The sequence below is a fragment of the Coffea arabica genome, chromosome 4e (genome assembly GCF_036785885.1).
Source record: "Coffea arabica cultivar ET-39 chromosome 4e, Coffea Arabica ET-39 HiFi, whole genome shotgun sequence".
Lineage (NCBI taxonomy): Eukaryota > Viridiplantae > Streptophyta > Magnoliopsida > Gentianales > Rubiaceae > Coffea > Coffea arabica.
In genome coordinates, this window is record NC_092317.1 from 44,126,709 (window position 1) to 44,141,182 (window position 14,474).

At 35.3% G+C, this 14,474-nt stretch overlaps 2 protein-coding genes across 5 annotated transcripts; both read right to left on the reverse strand.

Annotated features, from left to right (window-relative positions):
- Positions 1 to 4,433: 4,433 nt before the first annotated feature.
- LOC113742684 (WEB family protein At1g12150-like) lies at positions 4,434 to 8,806 on the reverse strand. Of its 3 annotated transcripts, none has more exons than XM_072047937.1 (3): positions 8,669 to 8,806; positions 6,640 to 6,759; positions 4,434 to 6,364 (listed from the first exon to the last, which is right to left on the reverse strand). In XM_072047937.1, exons 2-3 carry the CDS (start codon positions 6,739 to 6,741, stop codon positions 4,682 to 4,684), a joined length of 1,785 nt encoding a protein of 594 aa, XP_071904038.1. In that variant the 5' UTR covers positions 6,742 to 6,759; positions 8,669 to 8,806; the 3' UTR covers positions 4,434 to 4,681. The 3 variants fall into 3 exon arrangements, with proteins under 3 accessions (XP_071904038.1, XP_071904037.1, XP_071904036.1); XM_072047936.1 differs by lacking the exon at positions 8,669 to 8,806 and adding an exon at positions 8,191 to 8,329; XM_072047935.1 differs by lacking the exon at positions 8,669 to 8,806 and adding an exon at positions 7,073 to 8,228.
- LOC113742685 (uncharacterized) lies at positions 8,378 to 14,100 on the reverse strand. 2 transcript variants are annotated; one of them, XM_027270585.2, is made up of 9 exons: positions 13,935 to 14,100; positions 12,224 to 12,290; positions 11,424 to 11,695; positions 11,229 to 11,269; positions 11,055 to 11,118; positions 10,721 to 10,909; positions 9,400 to 9,471; positions 8,999 to 9,177; positions 8,378 to 8,907 (listed from the first exon to the last, which is right to left on the reverse strand). In XM_027270585.2, the coding sequence occupies exons 3-9, from the start codon at positions 11,595 to 11,597 to the stop codon at positions 8,790 to 8,792; spliced, it is 837 nt and encodes a 278-aa protein (XP_027126386.1). In that variant the 5' UTR covers positions 11,598 to 11,695; positions 12,224 to 12,290; positions 13,935 to 14,100; the 3' UTR covers positions 8,378 to 8,789. The 2 variants fall into 2 exon arrangements, with proteins under 2 accessions (XP_027126386.1, XP_027126387.1); XM_027270586.2 differs by lacking the exons at positions 12,224 to 12,290; positions 13,935 to 14,100 and having other exon boundaries at positions 11,055 to 11,123; positions 11,424 to 11,521.
- Positions 14,101 to 14,474: the final 374 nt, after the last annotated feature.

The following is a 14,474-nucleotide window of genomic DNA, read 5'->3' on the forward strand; positions in this document are numbered from 1 at the left end:
AGAAACTGCTTGAGAATAAGTGTCTGAATTCTCTTTTCACTCATGTACCCAAGTCGAATTACGAATTGCATTCACTTCTCCTTTCCCCAACTTGGCTTGGATCAAGTAGAGGGTACTCTATTTTTTTCCTTCGGTAACAACGAGATTTTGGTTGCTGAGTTTTCATTTGCGTCCACCTTACGAGTTATGGTAACCCTCATCATCAAATTTTTCTATAGAAACAAGATTAAAGCCAATATCAGAAACATATCCATCATTTTTCAAGACTAACTAGCACCCGATATTTGTGTTCAAATATATGTCTCCCATACTAATAATTTTGTCCGAAACCTCATTCCTCAATGTAACATAGTCAAAGTCTCCTTCAATGTAAGTTGAGAAAAAATACCTATGAGGAGCAATATGGTAGAATGTATCCGAATCAACTACCCATTCACTGTCATGAAGGGTAATATTCATATGACCATCATCACATAACACAAACATATCATCATGAGCTACCATAACTGTTGTAGTCTTTTTATTATCTTTTTCTTTCACCTGGCCTTTGCTCTTTTTTTTAACTTGTTCCCGTTGTAAGATTCTACAGTCCTTCATATAGTGCCCATTCTTTTTACAATAAAAGCGTGTATCATTTTTTCGTGACTCAGATCTGCATCTGGATCTGTCATTCTTGTTGTGGGGTCTTCTACTTTTGCTGCTCTCTCTTTATTCTTTCTTTTCTATCACCAGGGCTTGGGATTAATTCATAATTTCTTGTTCCTTCCTCTTGAGTTCTTCATTCATCATAGCCTCTTTTGCTATATCCATGGTCAGCACACCATTCGAAGTTGAATTACTGATATAAACTACCATTGTCTCCCAACTATCCGACAGTGAACTGAGCAATAGCAAAGTTTGCACTTCATCATCCAAGTTCAAATTCAACGTAGCTGTTTGGTTTATCAAACCCTGAAAATTACTGAAATGTTCAGTCATATTTGCACCATATTTGTATCTCATCCGAGTAATTTGTTTCAGACAAGAGGCTTTATTTAAATCGATTTTTTTTCGTACATACCTTCTAACTTTTTTCACAGTATATCAGCTCTAATTTCATTAGCAAAGCGTTGAAAAATATTCTAACCAATCCACATTCTAATATTACCAATAGTTTTTCTGTGCATAACAGCTCACTTTTCATCACCATATCATTTAGCCTACCCTTATCTCCTAGAATAAACTCAAACAAATCTCTACAATATAGGTAGTTTTCCATTCTAGACTTTCAAATCGAATAATTAGTTGCATTCAATTTTATCATACAACTACTATCAGAATTATCCATTTTAACCAGTACAAATGAGCAGCCACGCTGCTCTGATGCCACTCTGTTGGAAAATGGTACCGGTGCAAACACACAATATCAGAGTTAATCTAGAACAAATTACTCTTTTCTCAAGTACCAGTTAAAATAGGAATAAATCAAATCACCAAACAACAATGTCAACAATAATAATAAAATACAGAAAAATAAAAGGTAAAGGACACCAAGATTTTTAACGTGAAAAATCCAAATTAAAAAAAATCACGGGACCTAGTCCAATCAAAAACTCCACTATCATAATAATGGGAATACACAGATCTACCCGAAATATTCGGATAACAACAATATTACCAGTATCAACCAAGCAAAATTGTTACAAAATCACCCCCAAAAATTATAACCGTCAAAAAAGTGGATTTGGAAGGGTGTTACCAAACGAAAAGGAAATCCAAAATTTGAACCAGTAGATGGGTAGAATTTGACGAGAGAGTCACGTGGATAAAATTTCGTCTCAATTAAGTTTCGAATCACCCTTCAATCAAGATCTTGAAGTTGTTTCTCTCTCTAGTTTCTCTCCCCAATTTCTCTCTCTTTGTTCCTCACCAAGAAAAGAAAAACAGTGGCTGAATTTTTTTTCTTCTTCGGTTGATGAATCTCACAACTGAAACTTATATCTTTGTTTTTGAAGAAAGAAAAGTACTAATCAACTTTTCCAAGTCAAATTTTGAATTCAACCTAATGGACTTTTATTTTGTGGTTTGGACCACCAAATGGACTAGACCACAAGCCCAACAATAGTATATCATTCGTGATAAAATGTAAATTTATCACATTGATTAATCAAAGTTGAGTCTAATATCACGGTAAGGAAACAATTTCCAAATATGTATATGCAGTGGAAATTTGAAATTTATTTCCTATAAAATTATTGTCTTTGATTAATTTTGTTCAATACAAAAGAGAGTTCACATAGACAACATCAAGATTGATGCATTTTCTTTATGAACATTGCAGCTTGTAGACAAAGTCCTCCTACATTTGAGAAGCGAAGCATTTCACTTGTTTTTTTTTATTTTTTTATATTAACTCGATGTGGAAGCGAAGCTCTTTTTCCCTTTTCTCCTTCAATCTTTTTGAGGAAAGAAGGGCACAATCATTAAGCTTAATCCTATATAGTTGTTTCTGGTAACTAAATAAATGCTGTTTTTTTGATTATTTTACCTAATTTTAGATTGTAATTTTCAAAAAATCAAATTTCTTTTATTACATTCTCGCCTGCTTTTATACCTAGATTTTTTTTTTTTTTTCAATACACAAATCGAACTAACTCTATATTCTACTTAAGTGTTGCAAATTCGGATTACTCAGATTTTTGTTAAATTTTTGTGGTACCTTATAACAGCACAGAGACTTAATGGAGATGAAAACATGTTTTATAAAATTATTTGCCGTATAGAAAAACAGAAAAGACAATTAACTGAAGAATAGATAAGCTACTTTTTTGAGGTTGCACGGAATGTGACAAGTAGATGCAAATAAACAATCATGAAATTTTCCATTTCACCAGATGAAATTAGGGTGATTATTATTAAATCAATGGGAAAAACCATCATTTTCCATCAATGCTAAATGCAGTCAGAAAGTGTTCTATTTCTGAGGTGCAGGCACTACGTGCCAATAGTATACAAATAAAAGGTTTGTGTCAGCATTGGTATGGAGCCATTTTTAAAGGTATTCCTAAGGCTTTAAATTTGATAAATTTTGTGTACTAGCTCCAAATACTGAAGATGATTGAAATGTTTTTCAATTGGTTTATATGTCATTTGAAGCCATCAATGGCACTGTGTATACATACACTAGGAAAGATTCATTCAAGCTGGATTCTGTCTCTGATTGAAATGTTTAGGATCGTTAAATTTTTAATAAATACGAAAGCAGCACTAATGAAAGCAACTTTTTAGAGTGGCTTTCTAACATTTTTCTCAACATGAAATTAAAGAGTACTACTGATCATCAGCTGATTTTAATGTTTTTTATTCTTTGTGAAATCATTTGATAACTAGCCAAGGTGCTGGATGTGATGTAAAAAGATGCATGGTGACTAGGGATTGCAAACCTCAGAACTTTTACCTTTGAATCCAAATATTTAAGTATGTGATGGATTTGAGAATATGCATGAACATGCAAGTTGTACCATTGAGTACTTTGGGAATAACAGCAGATATGACCAGCATACCTTACAGGAAAAAGAAACTTCCTTTCCTGGAACAGTTTCTTACCCTATTAGAAGGGGAATTGCTTGCCAAATAACTAGAAGGGCAATGCATATTCTGCAAATGGCTTGAGTTAGTGTTGTATGACTAGTATACCAATAATTTGAATGAAACTTGAATGAAGGTATAATTCTTCAACATATTCTCCAGAATAACCGACTCAAAAGCATACTTTTCTCATAGATTCCTTTGTATCATTCCCACATTGTCTGGTTCTTGTGCTAAGCTTAGTTGCATTTACAATCAGATGTGTTAAACAATAACCATTTTTCAATTCTATTCCTTAGCCTTTTCTTGGTTGAATCTACTACTTGATATTATGTAAGTGGCAGTTATTCGATAGGCTGAAGGCTTGTGGCAGCTGGCCTCACAAACATGTATCTCAATCTTATGTCAAAACTATATGGATCAAGGGTTTGGATGAAAATCTGGGATATTCAACCGGTGTTGCAATAGAACCTTGGGGCTTACTTGATGGACTTATTATTGGTACTTCTATTAACTTTAGTTACCTTCTTGTGTAGATTAGTGCTGAGGATATTTAGATTCCCGTTAATTAATTTGTTTCTATTATCTTGGAACGCTGATAGATTATGTGGAAAATCCAGACATCAGGCTCCATAAACCTCCTAGGAAAGGTCAATTGTGTGCAGGTGCTTTTGCTGAGATCCAAGCCTGAGTTCTTCTTATGTTTTGTTTGAAAATGTTCCCCCAGAACTAGGAGATTATTTCCCACAGCTGTACCTATTTGATCTTTAATGTTGATCTTTGGCTTACCAAAGACAAAGGTTGCAAACTAGGAACAGATGATAGAATGATGAACAATTATTCACTATCACTAAAGAGTATGGAAGTGCCAAAATAAAGGCTTTCGATTGATTTTGCAATCTTAAGCAAGAAATCAATCATCAATTACATGTACAATTAGTAGATGAAGTTTTTACCAAAAATTCCTGACTAAATATTTCCATGCAAACAACATTCTTTTTAACATTGATCAACCAAGTTGCAATGATAAAACAACTGGTTAAGCAATGTAGCAGCACAGAGTTAATGAGACGAAACTTCTTTCCTTTGAGACTCAGGGTGCACCCTTTTATTACTAGAATTTCATATTTAGAACCTTACCAAGAGGCTGATAAACTTTTGGACCATTGTAATATCTGAAAGTGTTACTAGTTTCCTTTGAACTTGACACCTCCTTAATTTCTTTCGAAACTGAGACCTCACGCAATGCTGTTAAAGCAGCTTTTCTCCTGGCCTTACGTTCCTTCAACTTCTTTATCTGTTCCTCCAGTTCTAATTTAGCTCTCTCTGCAGCATCAGCTCTGCTTATTGCCTGTTCAGCCCGCATCCTGAACTCTGCAATCTTTCCTGTTGCAATTTCGAGCTCTTTCTTTAAATTCTCTGACTGATGGCTATCTTCGAGCCCTGGCTTCAGAAAAGTGTCTGCCTGTTTGGCCTTTTTCACTAAACTTTCATATTCCTCCTTAAGAATTGTCACTTGGACATCTGTCTTCATATTGTCACTTTCTTCATTACCAGCTTTTGACTCACAATTTGAATCTTCCCTTGACTGAGTCGAATATTCGTGCTGGATTTTGAATGGAAAAAAGCTTCCACTTTCTTCGGGAAGTTTACCAGATGCTTTTAACTGTCGATACTTCTGCTTGGCTTCTTCAGCTTCCACTGCTAGTTGTTGTAGTGCAGCATAGACAGCAGACTTTTCAGTCTTCGCCCTTTCTTCAGCAGCCACAGCAGCAGCAATTTTTGACCTTCCTTTATGGAGCTCAGCTTTCAGCTTTGCTATCTCAACTTGTGCTTCATTCTCCTTTTCACTAGCCTCAGTCATCTCACCTGTTGTCTTCTCCAATTCCCTTCTCATCTCTTCAGCATTTCTAACCAGCCTTAGGATATCCTCATTTGCTTTACTGTGTTCCATCTTTAGCTCCTTGAGCTCATTCTCTAGCAAGGTGATGTAAACAGCCTGACCCATATTCTTCTCTTCCTTCAGTTCCAAATCTGCTTTCAACTGGTTTAGTTCGCAAAGGGCATCGAACGCAACTTTCTCAGAAGAACTGTGAAGGGCATTTGCCTTTTGAAGTTCCGCTTGCAGTGAATCAACTAATGCAGACTTGTCTAAGAACTGTTTCTCCAAATAATGCGTCAGTTCAAGTTGTTCTGTCACAGATTCTAGCTGTTGCTGTATTTGAGTTACTGCAGCTTCTGCCAGTTGTATTTCTTCCTCTTTTTCTGATATTACTGCATTCTTTTCGTCCTCTGCTTCAGCTGCCGCCATCTTCAGATGCATAATTGTTTCATTAAGCTCTGTCACATGCCTCAAAAGTTCATCTGTCTTTAACTTCTCCAAGCTAAAGGCAGTTTCCACTACTTCTAATTTTGTCAAGAACTCAAACTTTGCATCCTTTGCTGCTGCAAGTTCTATTTCCGATGTCAGAAGTTGTCCTTGAGTATCCTTTAACTCAATCAGAACATGTGAAAGCTGCTCACGTATGTTGACGGACTCAGCAATCTGATTAGCCATCTCCTTAACTGTTGATTCCAATTCACCTATGCAGATTCGAGATTCTTTGCAGTCATTTGTTAAAGTATCTTTCTCAAGTTCAGAATTCTTTAGGAGGGTAGACAGTTCATCAGATGTTTTTTGATAGTGATCCAACTTCAGAAGGGCTTGCTTGTAGGCAGAATCCTTTGCTTCCAATTGAACTTTTACATTTGCCAAGTCTTTCAACAGGTTCTCCAGCTCATTTTCTTTGTCCAATTCCTGTCAATTAAAAGAATACAAGAACATAATGAAAATTAATGACTAGCAGCCACAAGAACATTCACAGTTCAGACTTTCTGCAGATATATAGCTGATAGATCATAAATTGGAATGTCATTTCGAATTCATTTCACAACTAAATCTTATCTGCAGTTAAAGTTTTCCAGACATAATCAACATATCTGTTGCCAAATCAGTGACTAAGAATTAGGAAAATATACAACATAAAATTGAGCGTCGAGCATGAATATCTGAGGGAGCCTAGACGAACTTACTTCCTTACAGATAGGCCTGTTTTTTCTCTGGTCATTTTCTCCACCAAATAAAGAAATTGCAGCTTGGACAGACTCAATCGACTTCGTATCAATCTCTGCCATCTTTAGTCCTAGATAATCCTGGAAAGGAATTTAAGTCACAGAAAATCAATTCGATTTCAATGCTTGTCCGGCTTTGAAATCCAAATGCATCGTTAATCAAGAAAACAGAAATTTGTCAAGACTGAGACTATATGTACTTCTACCAGCATTACAGAAAAAAAATCTGCTAATACAAAGTGTGCATATGATAAGTGACGTGCACTTTTGGTATCCAAATATTAGTATGCATGATGGAATCCCAATACAGAAGAATTGCAACCTTGAATGAATAACAGATACGTGGAAAAAAAATGAATATATAAAACTGCGCAGAGAGCAACAGAATTCAAACCTGCTATTGGGAAAAAAGGATGAAATTAGATGAAGATATATGAGGTCTCTATTACATGGGGATACCAAGATATCCTAATCTTTGTATGCTGGAGGAATCGATGGGCCGGATTTTTGTTTTCATAGGACACTCCAGACATATTCATGCATTGAAACAGATAACTAAAGATTTGATAAACCTCAAAAAACATTGTAAAAGTCGTCCTAGGACAACTCTTTTTATTACTTCTGAAACTACTGATTTCAGTCTTTGGTCTGGCCAGACGACAATTCTTAACTCTTTGTTAACCGTCTTTTGGCTCCTTTGCAGTTTTGGAACTGTCTTCTTGTTGTTTAATTACCATCAACAATACACAAGGCAAATGTCTTGTAAACTCTAGACGTAGTTACTACAAAAAGCTGGCGAAATTCCATATAAACATTACTACCAGAAAACTCGATGTCTTGCATGACCACCATTTGGAGACACAGCCCCTAGCATTATGCCACATTAATTAGTAGACCACAATTCATGAAAAGAAGAAGAAAAACAGCAAATTTTAATTGATTTTCATTTTTAAAATTTTTTTTTTTTTTGCCAATGTTGAAGGGCATATATATACAAAATTTTGCCGGTACGACAACTTTTAGAAAGCTCGAAAGGTTTACACATGTTTCAATCTTTTTTTGTCTTAGATAGTATATGCCAAGGTCAAGTTTTACTTGACAATGCACATGAGCTTTATCTTTAACTAAAAATTTGTTAGGACTCTAAATTTGAGCTCAATTCATTTATACACATAAGCAAAAAAGACTTTAATGTGGTTCAAGAGTTATAAATTAGAACAAGCGTAACATCATGTGTAATTTTTAAGTGAATTGAGTGTGACCATTCCTTTTTAAAAAAAAAAGTGAGACCGTTCCTAATGTCCCCAATCCAGAAATTTATGAATTGAAAAGTATAAAAATACAGGAGATTTGCCACACATTTTGTCTTTCAACCATCAGACAAAGCAAAACTCCTGACTTGTCTTCTTCAATATTCCCAAAGAAATAGAATAGCATAAATATAGCATATGCTTCCATAGTTCTATGCCTTTTCCCTTGTCCCGTTTGATAATGTGAAAATAGGAAAGAAACCTGTAACTTTGTGGAGCTGCAGCCATCCAGAAAGGTGTCCTCAGGTGCATTACTGAACTTTTTTCTTTGTTTCTACCTGATGACTTGTAAGAATCTTCGCAATGATAGCCTCATTATTTATTGTGTAGGCAATGCACATGATTGTCTTTGCATAAAGAACAGGGATGTCATATTGACGACCTTGCAGTTAGATATATAATGGATGTCTTTGTTTCATTAGCTTTCTTCAAACAGTAAAATGCTTTTCCAAAATGAAAGATTTGCCTGCGCCGACCACAACAGATTTCTGTCTCATTTTACCATCCCACTCCCTGTCTATTTGCTTTACAGTTAATAACTGTAGCAAATTAATGGACGGTTTCATCTATGCTAGGATTCTTTGTCAAAAGATCAATTGCACAGTCACTTCTTATCTTTCAAGTAAACTATCCAGGCTTTCGATTGCATTGCATTTCATAGCTGCTTGAGTTCATAGTACCTTGTCAATTTCATTAGCCAAAATGCGGTCGTCACAAGCAATGAGAAACTAGAAAGTCAGGATCCATTCTTCATATCATGCCAGTAAATATTGACATTGGGCATCTCATTTCCTGTTAACGTCATGCCTCTTCAAGCAAAAGTGCAGTGCAGGCCAACAGTGAAGACACCTCTTCTGGAGTTGCAGATCCAAAACCTTGCCACCGTATTCTACCAAACTTGTCGAGCAAGAACACATAACTGTGAAGAAGAAATATACATGAGTAACTTCGTCAAACTAATTCAGACGGAAAATAAGAGGAATGGAGAACAAAAAGAAAATGTGTGCTACCCGGTTAGAAGGTTCAATATGTTGAGCTCTTTTCTATAATAGTAATGGTCGCCGAAAGAATATACGATTTGTCTCTGCAGTACATTCTTCTTATCATCAGGGCTAGGTTTCTTCATTATTCGCAGAAGCAGCTTCTTTATTAGATTACGCCTTAGTAGCCACGACTCTATCAAGGAAACCTGGACATGTTTAAGATTTATTAACACATATATAGCAAATTATGTCATGGCTCCTATAAGCTATGCATTTCCTTTAATCTAAGCACAGTGAGAGTGATAAACCCCATCCAGTCTCTTATTGCACCAAGGAACAACAAAATGTGAGCCATCCTCCCTTTACAAAAGGATAAAGAAATTAAATGCAATTTGCAAACCTTTAATTGAAAGAAAATTATGCTATACCTCAAATAACTGAGTTTCGTTGGAGCTGCAGAACTCATCAAGGAATGGCTTGCTCCAAGAATTAATCATTGCCTACAAAGCAGGAAGCTTTTCAGGATGAAGTTCTAGGAACAATTTTTAAGCATCTTTAAGCTCATTATATCGAATCAAAACAAAATCCAAGCAAAACATTATTAAAGTCTCCTTTTGTGAAAAAGAATCAGGAATCTGATTCCTCTTCCCCTCATAAATAAGCTTTATTCATTCACTACGCAAATCAAAGACCCAAGGGAAGTAATTTTGAATGCGTGTAGTTCTATAAATAAGGAATAACCATCTACAAATGAATTAATCAACATAAGTACGAATTACTAGAAACTTAAAATCATAACATGTACTTACAAGCTAAAAGCCCACACCAAATGCCTACAAGACAAACTAACAAACTGACAAAGCAATCCCAGTTCACCACACATAGCATCTGAGCTTTATTGTCTGCTCTGAATCTGAAGTCATTTCTAACAAATGCCAGTTATCCAGTTGCTTATTTCTAGATTCATAATCTAAAAAACTACATTTCAAGGCAACCCATGATGATACCACAGAAGTAAATTCTCTTGATACAACAGTTTCACAGTATGTGATAGTATCAAGTTCTTTAAAGCTGCTAAGCTCCCAACAATAAATTAGGACCACAAAACAGCTGTGGAACAGGGAAGACAAGAATGTTATGAAGAATGTTATCAAGTTATTCCCTGATATTCTTCAATGAACACGAGACTGTTTGATGCTAAAACTGTCCATATAAAATCACAATGTACTAAGGCATTCAAAATAAGATGTAATAAAAACACTCCATAAAAACAATACTGCAACTGGACCTCCCTCAGGGTGTAGAACACAAAAGATAGCATATACTAATACGAAGTAAATTAAATCTCCATGAGTCTTTAACACGAAGGATGCCGGTATAATAAAATGAAGAACATACATTGAGGTTCAGAAAGGTTATTTCAGTTCAGCTGTACTCAAGCAACATGTTCATGCTACATCATGAAAATATTGAACGTTAATGGCAAGCCTAAAGCAAGAAGTTGTTAGTTATCTTCTTTCTGCCATTATCTCATTTAAGAGGCATGCCCATTTCCAATTTATTCCAAATAAAATCACATATAATTAAGCCTCTTTCCTTCTTATGATGCTCTATGTATGAGTCTGCCTCATTTTGAATATAAGCAGGATGACATGAAAGGCAGAAACGTGCTTGATTTACTGTAGGCTAATGAATTGAACCAAACAATCAACTAGGCCCATAACAACTATCAGATCAGACTTGTCAAACCTGTGAGCTTCCGCGGAATGAAAGACAGAGCAATGACGCTTTAGGAACATCCAATTTGTCAGCACTAGAGCCATTTCCACCAGATGTAATGGGCAGCTTAAGACTTGAACCATCAGAAAAGTTCACTTCCAATGCAGGAAACTTAGTAGCTGCCATTGCCGGAATTATAATCTCATTTGCCATTGCAATCTACATAAAAACAACCCATATCCGCAACCAAAAAATCAACTTCAAAGGCCTCCAAGCATATCATTGTAAAAGTACAACAAAATAATCCAACATTAAAATCAACTACTACGATTAAGCACTGTAAATTAATAGCTCTTCATTTCACCTTGCCACCATGTTTCTTCATCTCTCCAAAATCAGCAAAATAGCCCCTACTCATTTCATCTGAACTGCCCTAAATCACATTTAACTTATGTAAAGATTAACAGTCCACATATACATTTCTATATAAATATTTCCATACAAGTGTAGAGAGCATAATGTCAAACACTGAACTTACATCCTAGCACGTTCCTTCTCAATTGCAGCCTTGTTTGCAAGCTGAAACCAGATAGGTTCTCAATAATCATAAAAAATATCAAAATTTTACAGAGACTTGCACCATATTAAAACCAAATCAAACCCCTTATCTTTCAGTCATTCAGTGCATTTCTGCTAAGCCAAATACGGAATAAGAAGATAACCTTGGACTAACCTGGTAGATATCAAGGAAGCGGTTGGAGGTCCACTGAGATGGATTTTTTGAAGGGATGAAAGAACCCACCAGCTTATCAGTAGTGATATAATTTGGTCTGACAAGACGCCTTGAATGATGAAGAATTGCAGGTGCTGCTGCTGCTGAAGTTAGTTTCTTCAAACTTAACATCATCACTAGTCTCTCTGTGAAGATTCCCTGTTGTTTGTTTTGTAAATTCCTCTTTTCTTGCCTTCTTTCTTTATTCTATTCAAGGAGATGGGCTAATTTCTCTGTTCATAAGGTGCGATGAACATATCAATCATGAAAAACATTTTCCTAGTTTATAGTAACCCAGCAACCATAAAAATGATCATAAACACCCTTAACCGATATAACAACACATAAAGTCATAATTGCACATTTTTCCACACAATTGCATAATTACCGTGTTGTAAAATCAACAACCGAATATAAACTGACTCAACTTTAGAAACATTTACCAGATCAAGTTTGAGACACTAACAATACTAATGCACGATGCACAATATCTGGCACAGTTTCTCCTGCACCTAGACGAACTCGATGGTTTTACAATTCTACAGCAGATGGAGAAAGCCATATAATTTTATATAACAACATCCCAACCAATTACGTTGGATCAAATTCTTAAAAACAACAGAATTTCATAGCAGTTGCAAAAGTCTAATCCAATTTGCATACGACAAGGACATTCAATAACATAGCTTTCATGCAGTTAGCATAATTTTTGAGTCTCCAATGTCAATGCTATGGTAAAGAATCAGATTTTGGGAACTTACTAGCTGATACTCCAAGACAGCAGCAGTTTCTGAACTTCCAGTCTGAACAAATAAACAAATAATGGTGCTGCACGGGACAAAACAGGTTTTAAATTTATTCAACAACCAAAACCAAAATGAAATACGTAACTCACAAAATTTCTGGTGACCAGCAACTTTTTTTACTTCTATGTTTCTCATAAATGAGAACTTGAGCGAATGGAAATAGTCTCGGAATATTGTAATTGGATCTTCTAGAGGCTAAGGGTAGCATTTTTTTAGTTGGAGGATACTATATCAGTGTAACCTTAATAGATAAGATTTCCAGCAGCATTTACATTAAACAAAGTCCATGGTTTACATATACAAAAGTAGCTTCTGTCATTTTCATGTAGTACAATCTCTCACATGAAAAGTTCTTATAGTAATTCAGACCCCCAAAACAAGAAAAGGAGAGTTGGTATAGCTAATGAAAGACAAATCGTAAGTGGTAAAAGTCTATGTTGCAAGGTAACAGGTTTTGGAAACTGCAAGTCAGCAATTTGACAAACCTAGAGCAACATGTAATGGTTGTATAATGTTCAGCCTGTCTTCAAGAAACTAGAAGAAAACCAAGATCTAAGTATCTTAACCTCAGAAAGCAATTAAGAACACGATGGAGAATAAAGTTCTTTCTCCCATTCATCTCTCAAAAGAAAAGGCAAATGTAACATCCAAAATATTAATGCTATGCAAATTTACTAGAATTGAATTTCAAATTTTAAAAACCAAGGTAAAAAGTACTGCATCATCGCATTTGTTTTGGACCGTCCATTTGAACTTTTTCCAAAACACAAAAAAACAAACGAAGTGAAGAACCCAGAGGACTTTTGCATGCACCAAAGTGCAGAAAGTAAATAAAAAGGTCAAAAAAGTAGCTACACAGTAATAACAAAATATAGAAATCAACTCAATAAAAAATAAGATGCGGAAGGATTGGAAGTTGGAAGGTGTCAAACTAAGTATTTACGTCACATGCAGTTTGAAAATTGCAGTAGTAGGATTTTACAAAATTGTACATCATCACAGTGTTCTGAAGTGGCACTGTGCGGCAAATTCTTGGAAAAATTCTTTCTTAATTTTTGCTACACCATGATCATTTAAAACACATACTTTTCTAACAATGATCAACTGTCCTCAAAGTGGTTCTATGAAGATTGAAGCCCAAGAGGCAACATAGATAAAAAAGAATCATCATGAAAATTTCCATTTTATCTGGCCTGAAATTCTAAATACGAATAATCAAAGACTTTTTCAATTGAAGCAAACCCCCAAAATGCCAGCTGACCAAGAAAAGGGTATGCTTCTATTGAATCCTGGTTCACATTAGGCATCCAAAATCAGTCCTACTAGTTTCTTTTCATGCTTGAATGTTTGGTGAATTCATCATCATCATTATCACATTGGATGTCATTACTACTACTAAAATTATACTTGTGCGTCATAAACAATTTTGTTCCACACGAATACACTAAATTTTGAGGCCATAATTGGGACACCTGACAATTTCTTTTTGGCAGACTCCATTACACCACATGTATATTATCAGCACTTCTCTCAGTGGGGTGGATAGATATAGAGCTAAAACTGCTTTATCGATGTAAAATTGTTCAAAACTACTACTTGATAGTTGTTAAAGCAGACAAAAATCTCAAAATACAAAACCAATAATAAAAAATGAAAGGAAACGAACCGTGTCAAGGAGTGAGAGAGTGGCGGCGGAGGAACGATGCTGGGGACGACGGAGAAGGCCAGCGGCGGAAGAGCTGAGGAGACGGGGAGATGATGGACGCGTTCGATCTGGTTGAAGGAGAGCCAAAAAGGAAGAAGAAGAATCGTAAGCGACTTTATAAAACGTATCAGAAAGCAGACGCTTTAGTGTAATTTATTGGGGCATTTTTCTATTTTCATTTTCAACTTTTCGAATTCTGGTTTACTTTTCCATTTTTCTTTTCCTGTAATTCACCGTGCCCATCTTCATTTTCAAAAAAAAAAATTTTGTAATTGCACAATTAGTATGTCTAGTTTTCTTTTTTTCCCCACTAGTTATTGTACAAAAGGCTTTTAAAAAAACAGAATTAGAGTGATTTTGAATAATTTTGAATTGGTTAAAAGTAAATGAATCATTAAACATGACAAATTTTTTTTCTCCTTTCTCGTTATGAATTGAAAAATTAGCACTTTTTTTCCTTCTATATTGGATTAATTGCAATGCACTCTCAAACTACTTATT

Bases quoted from the DNA above. Each gene is read 5' to 3' on its own strand.
- LOC113742684 (XM_072047937.1), bottom strand. From the start codon at position 6,741: ATGGCAGAGATTGATACGAAGTCGATTGAGTCTGTCCAAGCTGCAATT. The intron at 6,365-6,639 runs GTAAGTTCGTCT...TTTAATTGACAG, and splicing joins ACAGGCCTATCTGTAAGGAA to GAATTGGACAAAGAAAATGA.
- LOC113742685 (XM_027270585.2), bottom strand. From the start codon at position 11,597: ATGATGTTAAGTTTGAAGAAACTAACTTCAGCAGCAGCAGCACCTGCA. The intron at 11,119-11,228 runs GTAAGTTCAGTG...GATTTAGGGCAG, and splicing joins GAGAAGGAACGTGCTAGGAT to TTCAGATGAAATGAGTAGGG. The intron at 8,908-8,998 runs GTAGCACACATT...TCTTCTTCACAG, and splicing joins ATATTGAACCTTCTAACCGG to TTATGTGTTCTTGCTCGACA.